Source organism: Bos taurus, chromosome 8, assembly GCF_002263795.3.
Source record: "Bos taurus isolate L1 Dominette 01449 registration number 42190680 breed Hereford chromosome 8, ARS-UCD2.0, whole genome shotgun sequence".
Classification (NCBI taxonomy): domain Eukaryota; kingdom Metazoa; phylum Chordata; class Mammalia; order Artiodactyla; family Bovidae; genus Bos; species Bos taurus.
In genome coordinates, this window is record NC_037335.1 from 110,035,173 (window position 1) to 110,049,038 (window position 13,866).

At 39.9% G+C, this 13,866-nt stretch overlaps 1 protein-coding gene across 1 annotated transcript in view; it reads right to left on the minus strand.

The window, feature by feature from the left end:
• MEGF9 (multiple EGF like domains 9) overlaps positions 1–13,866 on the minus strand; it is an 80,662-nt gene that overhangs the window by 5,707 nt on the left and 61,089 nt on the right. Inside the window, exons 3-5 of the mRNA XM_003586445.5 lie at positions 13,678–13,817; positions 1,627–1,770; positions 864–1,133 (exon numbers count right to left, since the gene is read on the minus strand). Of these exons, the coding sequence (XP_003586493.2) occupies positions 864–1,133; positions 1,627–1,770; positions 13,678–13,817 (554 nt within the window). The remainder of the gene's footprint in view (positions 1–863; positions 1,134–1,626; positions 1,771–13,677; positions 13,818–13,866) is intronic.

Below are 13,866 nucleotides of genomic sequence, written 5' to 3' on the forward strand. Positions count from 1 at the left end.
TTCCCTAATAGCTAATAAGAAAAGTCATCACAGCCTGGTCAGCTAAATACGGACAAGGCGTACGCCTCCAGTGGGAAAGAAAATTGAGTGGCAGGTTCTCTGGACTAGGGATAGGGTTCAATCTGAGTGTTTGAGCCTTGATCACAGCAGAATAAGGATATCAAGAAAATGGTACAAGACTAACTCTTGCCAAAGGGCAACTGTATCAGCCCAGGATTCGGCTTCTGTCAGAATATCAAAGAACAGTTTATAGAAGAGCATGGTCTGATCTCTATGACCTAAGTAAGTCTGAATATCCCCAACTCATCCCGAATTTCTAATCATTAATTTTTATCTGAATCCTTACTGAACTTCCCTATAAGAAACATTTTGCCACGTGAGTAACTTTTTTCTTTCAAAAATGAAGGAATATTTTTACTATTTCCTCCATCAGGTGGGAAAACTTAGGCTCAAAGTTAGGACAGAAGCTGGAATAAATTCTTATTTCTCAGCTAACTTCTAGTCAAGTTGTAGGTTTCTACTTAAAAAGATCTTTGATGATCCCTGGAAGTGATGAGACTACAGGAAGCAAAAGATAAAAGAAACGACAGGACTTTAAATTATTAAAATAAAAACAGATGAGAAGATGTGAGAACACCGCAATGACTTCATCATGGTCCTCAAACTTCTGGAGTTGACTCTGGAGTCTCAGCAGAGCAGCAGGAATAGAAGGGAATCTCTTTGGGCAAATCTCTATCGAAATCTATTTCCCAAAAAAACTTCCCTGGTGGGACTGGAAGGTTTTACGAAGCTAAAAGTAGTTGTCCTGACATTTTCCTTGCTAGGTTAAGATATTAACTGTACACCCTTAGGCGAAGTTTTACCTTTCGTGATGCAGTTTCCCTCGAGGTCTCGATCGTAACCGTCCAGGCAGTTTTCACACCAAAAGCCGGTGGTGTTGTGGAGGCAGCTGATGCACTCCCCGCTCTCGGGCTCACAAACCCTTGGAGTCTTAACTGGGTCCACGTGGCCGTGGCACTGGCACTCCACACAGATGCTGTCAGAATTATAGTAGCCGTGGTTACAGTCATTGCAGTTCTGGCCTGTGTAACCGTCTTTACACTGGACACATTCAGGTTCCGATTCACCCAACTCTAAAGAGCAAGAACACCAACATGGTTTAGTACAATTTCAAGTTGCTTCAAAATGCAAAACTACTACTAACCCCGCCCCCGCCCCCCCCACACATACAAAAAAACATTTTACAGCCTCCACCTATTATCTCCTCTCAAACTTAAGAAACACATGGAATCCAAAGTAACAATTTACACTTTATTTATTAATTGTCCAGAAAACCTAAAGAGAACAAAAGAAGTACGCTCATCTAAAGAATCTGAGTAGTTGAGATGGACAGGCACTCGTAATTCTTTTATTTCTTCCTCTTTAATCGCGTAAGACAGGATAAAATACAGCTTTAACAACAACACTCGCATCCCTCCTTTGTGTCTCATTTCACAAATGCATTTACTGCAAAGCTTTACTGTTTTTATAACTCCCTTTCACCTACAGCATCTAGAACTTTCTACCTGCTGATCACTGACTCACTGATTTTTCCTCTAAAAATGAGTATTTAGAGAAAGGCCTTACTTATGATACAACTGCCTGTAGATGTCACTGCTGAACAAGGGCAGCGAAGACATTCTTTCGAGCCATCAGGACTCTGATAAAATCCTTCTGTGCATTCTTCACAGTGATCCCCTTCGCTGTTATCCTGGCAATTGAAACAAGCACCTAAAAGAAGCAAATCATTTTAAGACGTTAAAGATTTACTGCAAAAGCACGGTAACTTTAAATAAATTATATGTACCTACAAACCAAAAAAACCTTAAGAGGAAACCAGAAAAAGTCACCCAACACAGGTCGCAGAGTTCAGTTTCTCTCCCATCTTACTCCTACACTGAACAGGCCTACAGCTCCGGTCTCTACTAGCCTATAAATGCTTTAGGAAGGGGCTGGGTACATGACTAGAGCTGTAATAAGCCCTTGTTGATTGATTGACTACATACCGAAAGCAGGCCAACAATTTGCAAAGAAAAAAAAACCAACCTAAAGATCTATTAAAAGAAGAATAGATAAACTGTGTTATTTCCTTGGTTGGGATTCTGTAGCTAAATAAGGAAACTAGGCCTATATGTATGAATACACATAAATCCTACAAATATTGCATGGAAAAAAGCAAACTGCAGAATAATACATAAAAAAGGAGTGCTTAATTATTTTGTACAAATTAATTGATTTTTAAAATTTGGGGGGGAAATTTTGTACAAATTAATTGATTTAAAACATTAGCATATGTGAAATAGATCGTCAGTCCAGGTTCTATGCATGAGACAGGGTGCTCAGGGCCGGTGCACTGGGATGACCCTGAGGGATGGGATGGGGAGGGAGGGTCAGGATGGGGAACACATGTACACCCGTGGCGGATTCATGTCAATGTATGGCAAAACCACTACAATACTGTAAAGTAATTAGCCTCCAATTAAAATAAATTTAAACAAATAATAAAAATGTATAAAATAACCTAAGTCCAAAATTAACCAATAACGTTACCCCCCACAGGAAGAACCTCAGAGCATATGAAGTATAATCACTCCTCCCTTGACCTAAATATATGAAAATAGTATATATTAATTCTATCTTTATTTCTCACAATTCCTTCTTATGCCTTGAGTTTTCTTAGTTGCATTTATCTAAAATATCCATATTACCCTCATTTAAAAGAGTGATTTATGCTTTGTAATTAATTCTATGTTCAGAGATTTTTCCTCTCAACTCAACAAACATTTATTCCTCTGCAAAAAAAATTAAAAAATAAAAATTTTTTTGGCAAATTGCAAGGAACGTGGGATCTTCGCTCCCCAGTCCGGGGTCAGATCTGCATCTCCCGCACTGGGAGCACCGAGTCTGGAGTCTCAACCACTGCACTGCCAGGGAAGGCCCCTGATCTACTGACTGAAGTAAAAATTTAAAAGCCATACTAAACAATACTAAGCAAATGGATACATAATACCCTAGGCAGAGTATTTTATTTGCCTTTGAATGCAATAAAAACTAACCATAGACTGAGAGGGTATAGGCAGGTTTTACGCCTTGTTTATCTCTGTAGAGGGAGGGAAGAAAAGGGAAGCAGGGAAGAAAAGAAAGAGGAGGGCTCCGACTCTATTTGGAAATTTTCTATTAAGCAAAATACCGAAATGTTAACAATCCTCTAGGTGTGGGCACATGAGTGTCTGCCATATTATGCTCCATATGGCTTTATATTTTAACATTTAAAATAAAAATGAAAACAATAATGAAATGAAAAGGAAGGAGCCAAGCAAAGTTCTGTGTGTCTTAATAATACCCTTTGGTCCCCTATTAGAAGGACATTCGATGGGCACTGAAGGAGCATAATGTCTACAAACGGAACGAAACTGTATAGTATAATTTACATTCAAAGAGACACTCAGAACTACTATCACAGAAATGAGTAAAATCTATGTAGAAATCTAGGAAGACAATAAAAAGTTTACATGCTAAGCTAACTACAGTTCAATGCTAAAACCATCATAAATAATTTTATTTGATTCCTCTTCCTTACTAGTGAAATATTTACAAAAAAGAAGAGACAGAATGAGATTGTGTAATAAAATGATCTGACAACTGGAATAAGATTTGAAAAACTAAAAGAATGATTAATATACATACAATTATTAACATACATGTCAACTCTCAACTCTTAAGCAATTACAGCAAAGTTCTTTGAAACTTCATGAACTTATCTAGAAAGACATTTAAAAATTTTTTATATGAACACTTAACCCTTAAATCACATTTGCATGTAAATATCACTTTTAATCATATAACTTTTAAGGTCTGATACTGCGAATGATATATTTCATATATACAACAAGTAGTATATCCTCATATAGTGACGAACACTTCAGGTACTGATTTCTTCCCAGATCCTATTATATCCTGATCCCTCTTTAGCTATGTATCTTCGTGACGATAAAAATAGCTGAAAAATACATACTAGGAAACTGTACATTCTTGTTGTAAAAATAAAATAATGTTAAAAGTCAAAGTGTTCTGCAGGCTGGAAAATACAAAACTTGCTTTATGTATAAAATCTGTCTACCTGCTCTCCCCATATTAAAAATGTTCAATGGAAATAATTACATATATATAATATTTTGCTCCTATAATGTTATGGACCTACATGCTTATTATTTTGGGACTTTCTACTATTCTAGAAAAGACCACAAACATCTGTCTCTCTGCTTATCACAATACAGTTCCACTCTCCTAAACCATTTATTTTAGAGCATTTTACATTTTCTCCAGAAAAATTTTTAATTTTGATTTGTTTTATGCCATAAGCTGCAATGAGAAGTCAATAAGAAAAAAATAACTCTACATGGTGAGTATGTTATCTTAAAAGTAAGGATGAAAACAAGTATAACAACAGAATTCACAGGTTTTTGAAAACTCATCACTCTATGTTATTTAAAAATCACACGCACCTGGAACACAGCTAGAGAATAAGCAAGATTAATACGGACAGACCAGACATGAATACACCAGAATGCTCACTACAGGAGTGGGGGCGACTGTCAGGTAAGTGTTTTCCCCTTTAACTTTCAAAGTGTTTCTACTATGCACTTATCACTATTATTTTTACTATCTTAAATTCTTCTGATTATAAAATTAATACATTGTAAAGTATATCACATGCATACTATAAAACATTTCAAGAACTGAGTTCAATTCAGTCACTCAGTTGTGTCCGACTCTTTGCAACCCCATGGACTACAGGACGCCAGGCCTCCCTGTCCATCAGCAACTCCCAGAGCTTGCTCAAACTCAAGTACATCAAGTCGGTGATGCTATCCAACCATCTCATCCTCTGTCGCCCCCTTTTCCTCCTGACTTCAATCTTTCCCCAAATCAGGGTCTTTTCCAGTGAGTCAGTTCTTCACATCAGGTGTCCAAAGTATTGTAGTTTCAGCTTCCCCATCAGTCCTTCCAGTGAATATTCAGGATTGATTTCCTTTAGGATGGACTGGTTGGATCTCCTTGCAGTCCAAGGGACTCGCAAGAGTCTTCTCCAACACCACAGTTCAAAAGCATCAATTCTTCAGCGCTCAGCTTTCTTTATGGTCCAACTCTCACATCCATACACGACCACTGGGAAAACCATAGCCTTGACTAGACGGACCTTTGTTGGCAAAGTAATGTCTCTGCTTTTTAGTACGCTATCTAGGTTGGTCATAGCTTTTCTTCCAAGGAGCAAGCATCTTTTAATTTCATGGCTGCAATCACCATCTACAGTGATTCTGGAGCCCAAGAAAATAAAGTGTCTCACTGTTTCCATTGTTTCCCCGTCTATTTGCCATGAAGCAATGGGACCAGATGCCGTGATCTAGGTTTTTTGAATGCTGAGTTTTAGGCCAGCTTTTTTACTCTCCTCTTTCACTTTCATCAAAGCTCTTTAGTTCCTCTTCACTTTCTGTCATAAGGGTGGTGTCATCTGCATATCTGAGGTTACTGGTATTTCTCCTGGCAATTTTGATTCCAGCTTGTGCTTCATCCAGCCTGGCATTTTCATGATGTGCTCTGCATATGTTAAATAAGCAGCCTTGATGTACAGCCTTTCCCAATTTGGAACCAGTCTGTTGTTCCATGTCCGGTTCTAACTGTTGCTTCTTGACCTGCATACAGATTTCTCAGGAGACAGGTAAGGTGGTCTGGTATTCCCATCTCTTGAAGAATTTTCCCATCTCTTGAAGATGTTTGTTGTGATCCACACAGTCAGACTTTAGCATGCAACTTAAAAAGCATTTCATGTACAAAATTAAAGACTGATTTTTTATAATAAAAATAAAAATAACTTTAAAATCCATTTACAGTAGGAACTAATAATATGAATCTGCTTTTCTACCAGCTTACAAATCCTCTTTGGGAGGCAACATAGCATAAGAAAAATGATGTGTGTTTATCATTATCATGTATTTAATGTCAGATATGAGTTCTATTCTCAGCTGAACCTCTTCAACAAATAGCTTCCCTGAGTGAAACTGAAAGTTGCTCTGTCGTGTCCAACTCTGTGACACAATGGACTATACAGTCCATGGAATTCTCCAGGCCAGAATCCTAGAGTGGGTAGCTGTTTCCTTCTCCAGGGGATCTTCCAAACCCAGGGATTGAACCCAGGTCTTCTGCATTGCAGGCGGAATCTTTACCAGCTGAGCCACCAGGGAAGCTCAAGAATATTGGAGTGGGTAGCCTTCTCCAGGGGGTCTTCTCGACCCAGGTATTGAACCAGGGTCTCCTGCAGTGCAGGTGGATTCTTTACCAGCTGAGCTACCAGGGAAGCTTCTCTGAGTGACCTTCAGCAAATAGCTTCTCTGAGTTTCACTTTTTTAATCTGTAGAATGGAATCATAACTCCCTGCCCAATGATTTAATATATGTAAATATTTCGGAGGGTGAAAAACTGCTCCATAGGATATAGTGTTTTCTCTTTAAGCTTCAAATTCCTCATCTATAAATTAGGAAAGTTGAACCGGATGAGATCTAAATTCCTTTTAAAACCGGAAACTTGAGAATCTTTCGATCATGATAAATGATATGCTATGAGAATTAGCTGAAGTGTAACTTTGTTCGTTATGCTTTGCCTGGAACCTCCAAAATATAACAATACTGTCTTAAAATTCACATTTTCTTTGCTGAAAGATGGCCAAAGGAGCAAAAAAAAAAAAAAAAAGGAACTAGTGTTTCCTGAAGATGATCTCATGCTCCTTGGCTAAGCATCAAAAAAGTCTGGTGGGGGTGACCAAGAAAATAACTGGTCAAAGGAAAGAATGTAGGATTCCTTTCCAACCAAACTCAGTGACAAAGCTTTGGAAACATAAATCACCACCTGTAAAAAGCCTTTTCTTTCTTTATTTCACTATCTCTAGTTCACATATAACCTGTCAGAAATGCAGCAAGTTACTTCGTTTTTTTTTTAAAATGCCTAATCTTCTCTACTGAGCAGAAGGCAAACTTTATCCTGTTAAACAGAAAGAAGGACAGCCTAAGGAAACAAGGCAGCGGGTAACAGAATCACCATAAGGTCCGAAAGAAAGCCAGAGGCCAAGAAAACCTAGTTATGGAAGGCAGTTTGAATTTTATTCGAAGAGGGATGGGAAGCCTTTGGCGGGTTTGAGCATGGGAATGACATGATCCGGTTTTACATTTTTAAAAGATCATTCTGGTTGTTATGTGGAGACTGGACTGTGGTAGAGAGGGGCTCAGAGGATCGGGACAAGAAAAGGGGCAGAATGATCAGATGAGAGACGGTGAAAACAGTTTCGAGAGGTGACAGTTGGTTAGACAAGGAGGATAGCAATGAAGGTCACGCTGAATGGCAGGCTGAGCAGAACTCGCTGACGGACTGGATATTTACAACGCATGCACACGTGCTGAGTCGCTTAGTCATGTTCACTGCTTTGCGATCCCATGGACTGAAGCTCTCCAGGCGCCTCTGTCCATTCTCCAGGCAAGAATACTGAAGTGGGTTGCCATGCCCTCCTCTGGGGGATCTTCCTGACTCAAGAGATTGAACCCACATCTCTTATGTCTCCAGCATTGGTAAATAGGGTTTTTATCACTAGTGCCACCTGGGAAGCCCCAGATATTTACAAAAAGGAAGAGCAAATATGACTCGTGTGGTGCCAGTCACCAAATGAAGAACACGAGGGGCAAAGTAGGCTTAGCGTATAGAGTAAAATCAAGAGCTGTTTTGGATGCGTCAGGCTACAGTGCCACACGGAGCGCTCAAGTGAAGATGTCAAGGGCACTGTTAGAGCTCTGAGTGTAGCAACCAAGGGAGAAATGTAAATCTGGTTATCAGAACATTTGCAGATGGCACTTAAATTCAAAGGACTGAATGAGATCATGCAGGGAAAGTATAAATGCAGAAGACAAACGTGTCAAGACAAACTTCAGACACTACAGGGCTTATAGCTGAAAAGAAGATCTAGCAGAAGTGATCATGAAAAAAAGGGGGGAAATGGGTGATATCCTAAAGTGAAGAAGGTCACTGAGTGATGAAGGAGTGGGCAAGCCCGTCAAGCTGCTGAGGTCAAGGTACTCACCATGTGACACTATGAATACACAAAGGCACCTTAAATCCTCACAGAGAAGTATACGCTATGTGAACATGGTGAAGTGAAAGTCGCTCAGTCGTGTCCGACTCTTTGCAACCCCATGCAGTCCATGGAATTCTCCAGGCCAGAATACTGGAGTGGGTAGCCTTTCCCTTCTCCAGGGGATCTTCCCAACCCAGGCATCGAACCCAGGTCTCCCATATTGCAGGAGGATTCTCTACCAGCTGAGCCACAAGGGAAGCCCATGTGAACATAAAATTTTAGCTCAAAAATAACAGTCCACCTACCTCCATTTTAAGGGAAATATGTGTTGAAGAAAGAAAATCTATAAAAATACAGGAGAACAGAAAGAAGAAAAAAAAATCACCGAAGAAATCTGTTATTAAGATTTTGAATACTTTTCCTTGAATCTCTCTTTTACATGGAGAAGTTTTGGGCTTTGCTTCTTAGACAGGCTAAATACAGGCACATGTAATTGTCCTGCTTCGTTCTCTCTCTCATGTTGGTGTCCAACTCTCTGGGACCCTAGGGACTGTGGCCCACCAGGCTCCTCTGTCCATGGGATTCTCCAGGCAAGAATACTGAGTGTGTTGCCATTTCCTTCTCCAGGGGATCTTTCCGACCCAGGGACTGAACCCAAGTCTCCTGAATTACAAGCAGATTCTTCACCACTGAGCCACCTGGGAAACCTATTTATTGTTGCTTGTAATGAGCCAGGCTCTGGATAAACATATTGCACTGAATCTTCATAACATAGCATTAGGCAGTTACTGCTATAATACCAAATTCCTAAGTGAAAAGACTAAGTAATTAGTCCAAGGTAAGTCAAGATTTCATTTTCTGTGCTCTTATAGTGTACTGCCTAGATAACTTGATTTGCTTCATTTTCTGTTGTTAGAAGTAAAGTTGTCTAATTTCTTAGAATTATAACTGCCACTGTGGTGAGCATCTTTGAACATAAAGCTTTTTAGGAATTTTGAATTATTTCCTAAAAATTGATTTTGGGAAAAAGAACTACTTAATCAGGGAAGTATTTTTAAGACTTCTGATACATACTGCTTTCTAAAATATTTTTCTCAATATATTTTATCACAAAAAGGTTACTTTAAAAATCTAATTCAATCTAAAATATAAGGTGTAGGTGAGATGAGGGGTGAGGGGGGAGTAAGGCCTGTGAAAACGCAGTAAGTGGCCACCAGAGGGCAATCTTGTGCACCAGGACACTGCTGGGGGGAAAAGTCTTCAAAATTTGAGACAAAAGCAAAGACTGACTTTGTATTAAGCTGACAGTGTCATATGGAGTATCTATACTCTCTCATGTTAGATTCCACTTTTATCATACTTCCAAACAGATAAATCATTTATTTCTTATTACTAGCCTTTAGAAATCATAACCATGAAAAGCATTTCTTTTGCCTTAAATTATCTCCTGACCAAAAACAGGTTGGGATTTACGTGACATTTAAGAGAGCTACCCCACTGCCACGAGGAAGATCAGAAATGAGAACCCACAGTGTAGACTGCTTCCTGGTGCCACAAATGAATCAGGCAGCGACTTAAACCTACTCAACATGATGAGGCGCTTCTGTCATCCAGGACTGAAACTCATTTTCCTCTGTAAGTTCTCCCATTCATTTGGTCATTCATCCAACAAAAAGTTAGTAAATACTTACTGTGGACTAATTTCCAAGATAAATGTGTAAAATGGTGAACAAAACTGGTATGAAACTTACAATGTAGTGAACAAACCATATATGACTCAACCACAAATAAAAGGTATTATTACAAACTGTGATATGTGCTATGAAAAAACCCATGTATATGAGAGTGTATAACTGGGGAAACTGTCATTTAGCTTGGCGCATAGACTGCTTTCTAGTGAAAGTAACATTTAGCTGAAGGCCTGAAGGAAGGACATGGTTTAATAAGGCAAAGGGGCCAGGAGTTGGGGTACAAGTATATTAGAAAGACCATTCCAGGCAGAGGAAAAATTATGTGCGAGAGACTTGGGACAGGGGAACATACCTGTGGTGGATTCATTTTGATATTTGGCAAAACTAATACAATTATGTAAAGTTTAAAAATAAAAAAAAAAAAAAAAAGAAATAGAAGCCAGTGTGACTGCATCACGAACAGTAAAGAAAAAGAACAGCACAAGACAGAACTGGCAAGTAGGCAGGGACTGGATCGTGTAATTGAAAAAAATAACACAGTTTCTTCTAAATCAATTTGTTTCTCCTTAGACTAGAGGATTAGAATGAAGAATAAGATTTCAACACAGTCAAGGCTATGGTTTTTCCAGTGGTCATGTATGGATGTGAGAGTTGGACTATAAAGAAAGCTGAGCGCCGAAGAATTGATGCTTTTGAACTGTGGTGTTGGAGAAGACTCTTGAGAGTCCCTTGGACTGCAAGGAGATCCAACCAGTCCATTCTAAAGGAGATCAGTTCTGGGTGTTCATTGGAGGGACTGATGTTGAAGTTGAAACTCCAATACTTTGGCCACCTGATGCAGAGAGCTGACTCATTTGAAAAGACCCTGATGCTGGGAAAGATTGAGGGCAGGAGGAGAAGGGGACAACAGAGGATGAGGTGGTTGGACAGCATCACCGACTCAATGGACATGGGTTTGGGTGGACTACAGGAGTTGGTTAGGGACAGGGAGGCCTGGCGTGCTGCGGTTCATGGGGTCGCAAAGAGTCAGACACAGCTGAGCGACTGAACTGAACTGAACTGAACACTAGAGGATTAGAATGAAGAATAAGATTTCAACACAGATTTTTTTCCAGAGTACTTTCTGTTCAAATATTCTGCTACCTTAATCTCATAAAAACACTTGTTACTTATCAGACTAGTATGTTCTGATTTTTGTTGGGGGGTGGGGGCGGGGGGAGATTTCCAAGGAAGTATCTCTAATCCTTACATTTAGGAAAGAATAAGATTAGGAACATTTAGGAAAGATTTCTTAGAAAGGTTTAGGAAATAAGATTTAGGAAAGAATAAGAACTGAAGACCAGAGAAGTTAATTGTCTCTAGTTTTTAACAGTTTAACTAAGTTTGCCTAGATATGCTTTTCTTTGTTCCTGTACTGCCTAGGGTTTGCTGAGTTGTTTGAATCTGTGAGTTGGTCTCTTTCATTAATTTGGAAAACTCTTGGCCATTATCTTTTTAGATATTTGCTTCTGTCCCAGTATCTCTCTCCTTTCTTTCTGAGCCTTCAAGTACACTTATGTGAGACCTTCTGGCTGTATCCCACATGTCTTTTCTACTCTGCTCTTTTCTTTGCATTTTTTCTCTCTATGCTGCAGTTTGGATATTTCAAACTGAACTGTATTTGAATCTACTAACCTTGTCTTCACTGTATACAATAGTATATAACTTTGTCTTCACAGTATATACTGTAGACTGCTATTAAGTCCATGCAATGAGGTATTAATTTCAGATGTTGTATTTTTCAATTCTAGATTGTTCTTTTGATTATTTTTTTTTTTTTACTCCAAATCTCTTGAGATTTTGCCTCTTTTCACCTATTTTGTCTGTTTTCTCCTCTATTTTCTTAAAATATTAACTTTAGCTATTTTAAATTCACTTTAGGGTAACTCTAATACCTGGGTCATCTGTGGATCTGCTTCCCTTGCTTTTCTCTTAATTACTGGCCACATTTTCCTACCTCAGAACTGCCCTCTGTTTTAGTTGCCAGACGCAGTGTACAAAAGAACCACAGATTATTCCTCTTCCCTCTGTTCAGTTCAGTTCAGTTCAGTCGCTCAGTCATGTCCGACTCTTTGAGACCCCATGAACTGCAGCACACCAGGCCTCCCTGTCCATCACAAACTCCCGGAGTTCACCCAGACTCAAGTCCATCGAGTCAGTGATGCCATCCAGCCATCTCATCCTCTGGCGTCCCCTTCTCCTCCTGCCCTCAATCCCTCCCAGCATCAGAGTATTTTCCAGTGAGTCAGCTCTTCGCATGAGGTGGCCAAAGTACTGGAGTTTCAGCTTCAGCATCATTCCTTCCAAAGAAATCCCAGGGCTGATCTCCTTCAGAATGGACTGGTTGGATCTCCTTGCAGTCCAAGGGACTCGCAAGAGTCTTCTCCAACACCACAGTTCAAAAGCATCAATTCTTCAGCGCTCAACCTTCTTCACAGTCCAACTCTCACATCCATACATGACCACAGGAAAAACCATATCCTTGACTAGACGAACCTTTGTTGGCAAAGTAATGTCTCTGCTTTTCAACATGCTATCTAGGTTGGCAATAACTTTCCTTCCAAGGAGTAAGCGTCTTTTAATTTCATGGCTGCAATCACTATCTGCAGAGATTTTGGAGCCCCAAAAAATAAAGTCTGACACTGTTTCCACTGTTTCCCCATCTATTTACCTCTGTTAGGCGGATGTAATGAGAGGGTCACCCCAATTCAGTCAGAAGTTGAGATAGGTTGAGGATGAACGGCAATTTTAGTATGAGGCAGTTCACCTATGGCTCATCACTACTTCTTGGTCACAGCCTTCTAAGGCTTTTGATTGAGAACCCAGCAGGTGTCTCCTCAGCCATGAAAGACTGCAATAGATCTAGAATGTGAATAATGGATGTGAGCCTAAATCCCACAGAATCTACCTTTTGAATCTGGCAATGTCTTCAGACAGATGGCCATATGTTGTCGCAGGCCCTTTCTTTCTAAAAAGATTTTGTCTCCTAAGCACCATAAGACTGAGAAATGTCTTTCTACCTTTTGGGCCAGCCTTCCATCTCCTGCACAGTCATTTAACGTCCTGTGGGAAAACTGGCCTTGTGTTTAGGGCTCCTCTAGTTTCCAATTCAGAGAAGGCGATGGCACCCCACTCCAGTACTCTTGCCTGGAAAATCCCATGGACGGAGGAGCCTGTTGGGCTGCAGTCCATGGGGTGGTGAAGAGTCGGACACAACTGAGCGACTTCACTTTCAATTTTTACTTTCATGCATTGGAGAAGGAAATGGCAACCCACTCCAGTGTTCTTGTCTGGAGAATCCCAGGGACAGGGGAGCCTGGTGGGCTGCCGTCTATGGAGTCACACAGAGTCGGACACGACTGAAGCGACTTAGCAGCAGCAGCAACAGTTTCCAATTCATAATGGAAGCCCCAAATAACTGCCAAAAGTTCTTCTTGTATCTTTCCTCAAGAAGAATCCTTTTACTTGGACCAAGCCCACTCCTTAGTCTGTGCCCAGAATCGGCAAATGTCCCTTGGAAGGAAAGTGGCTGGTGAGCATCAGCTTACTTAGGAAGAGTTCTACCCTTTCTGGAATTTTAGTTCATATAGTTTTCATTGCTTCCATGGATTGCCAACCAATATGATTTTTGAAATTTATATGAAGAAGTTTGGTTTGCTATGACCTATTACATCCTACGTAGAAGAGAAAGATCCTTACAAACTCTTTGGGAAGAATTAACTCAGAGAAGAAGGACTTCAAAATGAAAAGAACAATGGACTAATTACATAAAAAGGTAAGGAAAGTGTGTACCTGTGAGGGCATCACAACTGGCAGACCGATTATTGCACTGGCAGGGCAAGCAGCCATTCTCATTAAAGTCGTAATATCCATCTTGGCATCTATCACATGAAGAACCGGTGACACCCACTTTGCACTGACATTTCCCAGAGCTGCAGATAAAAGCAAAGACAATGAACAAAATAAATCAGTTTGAAGGTT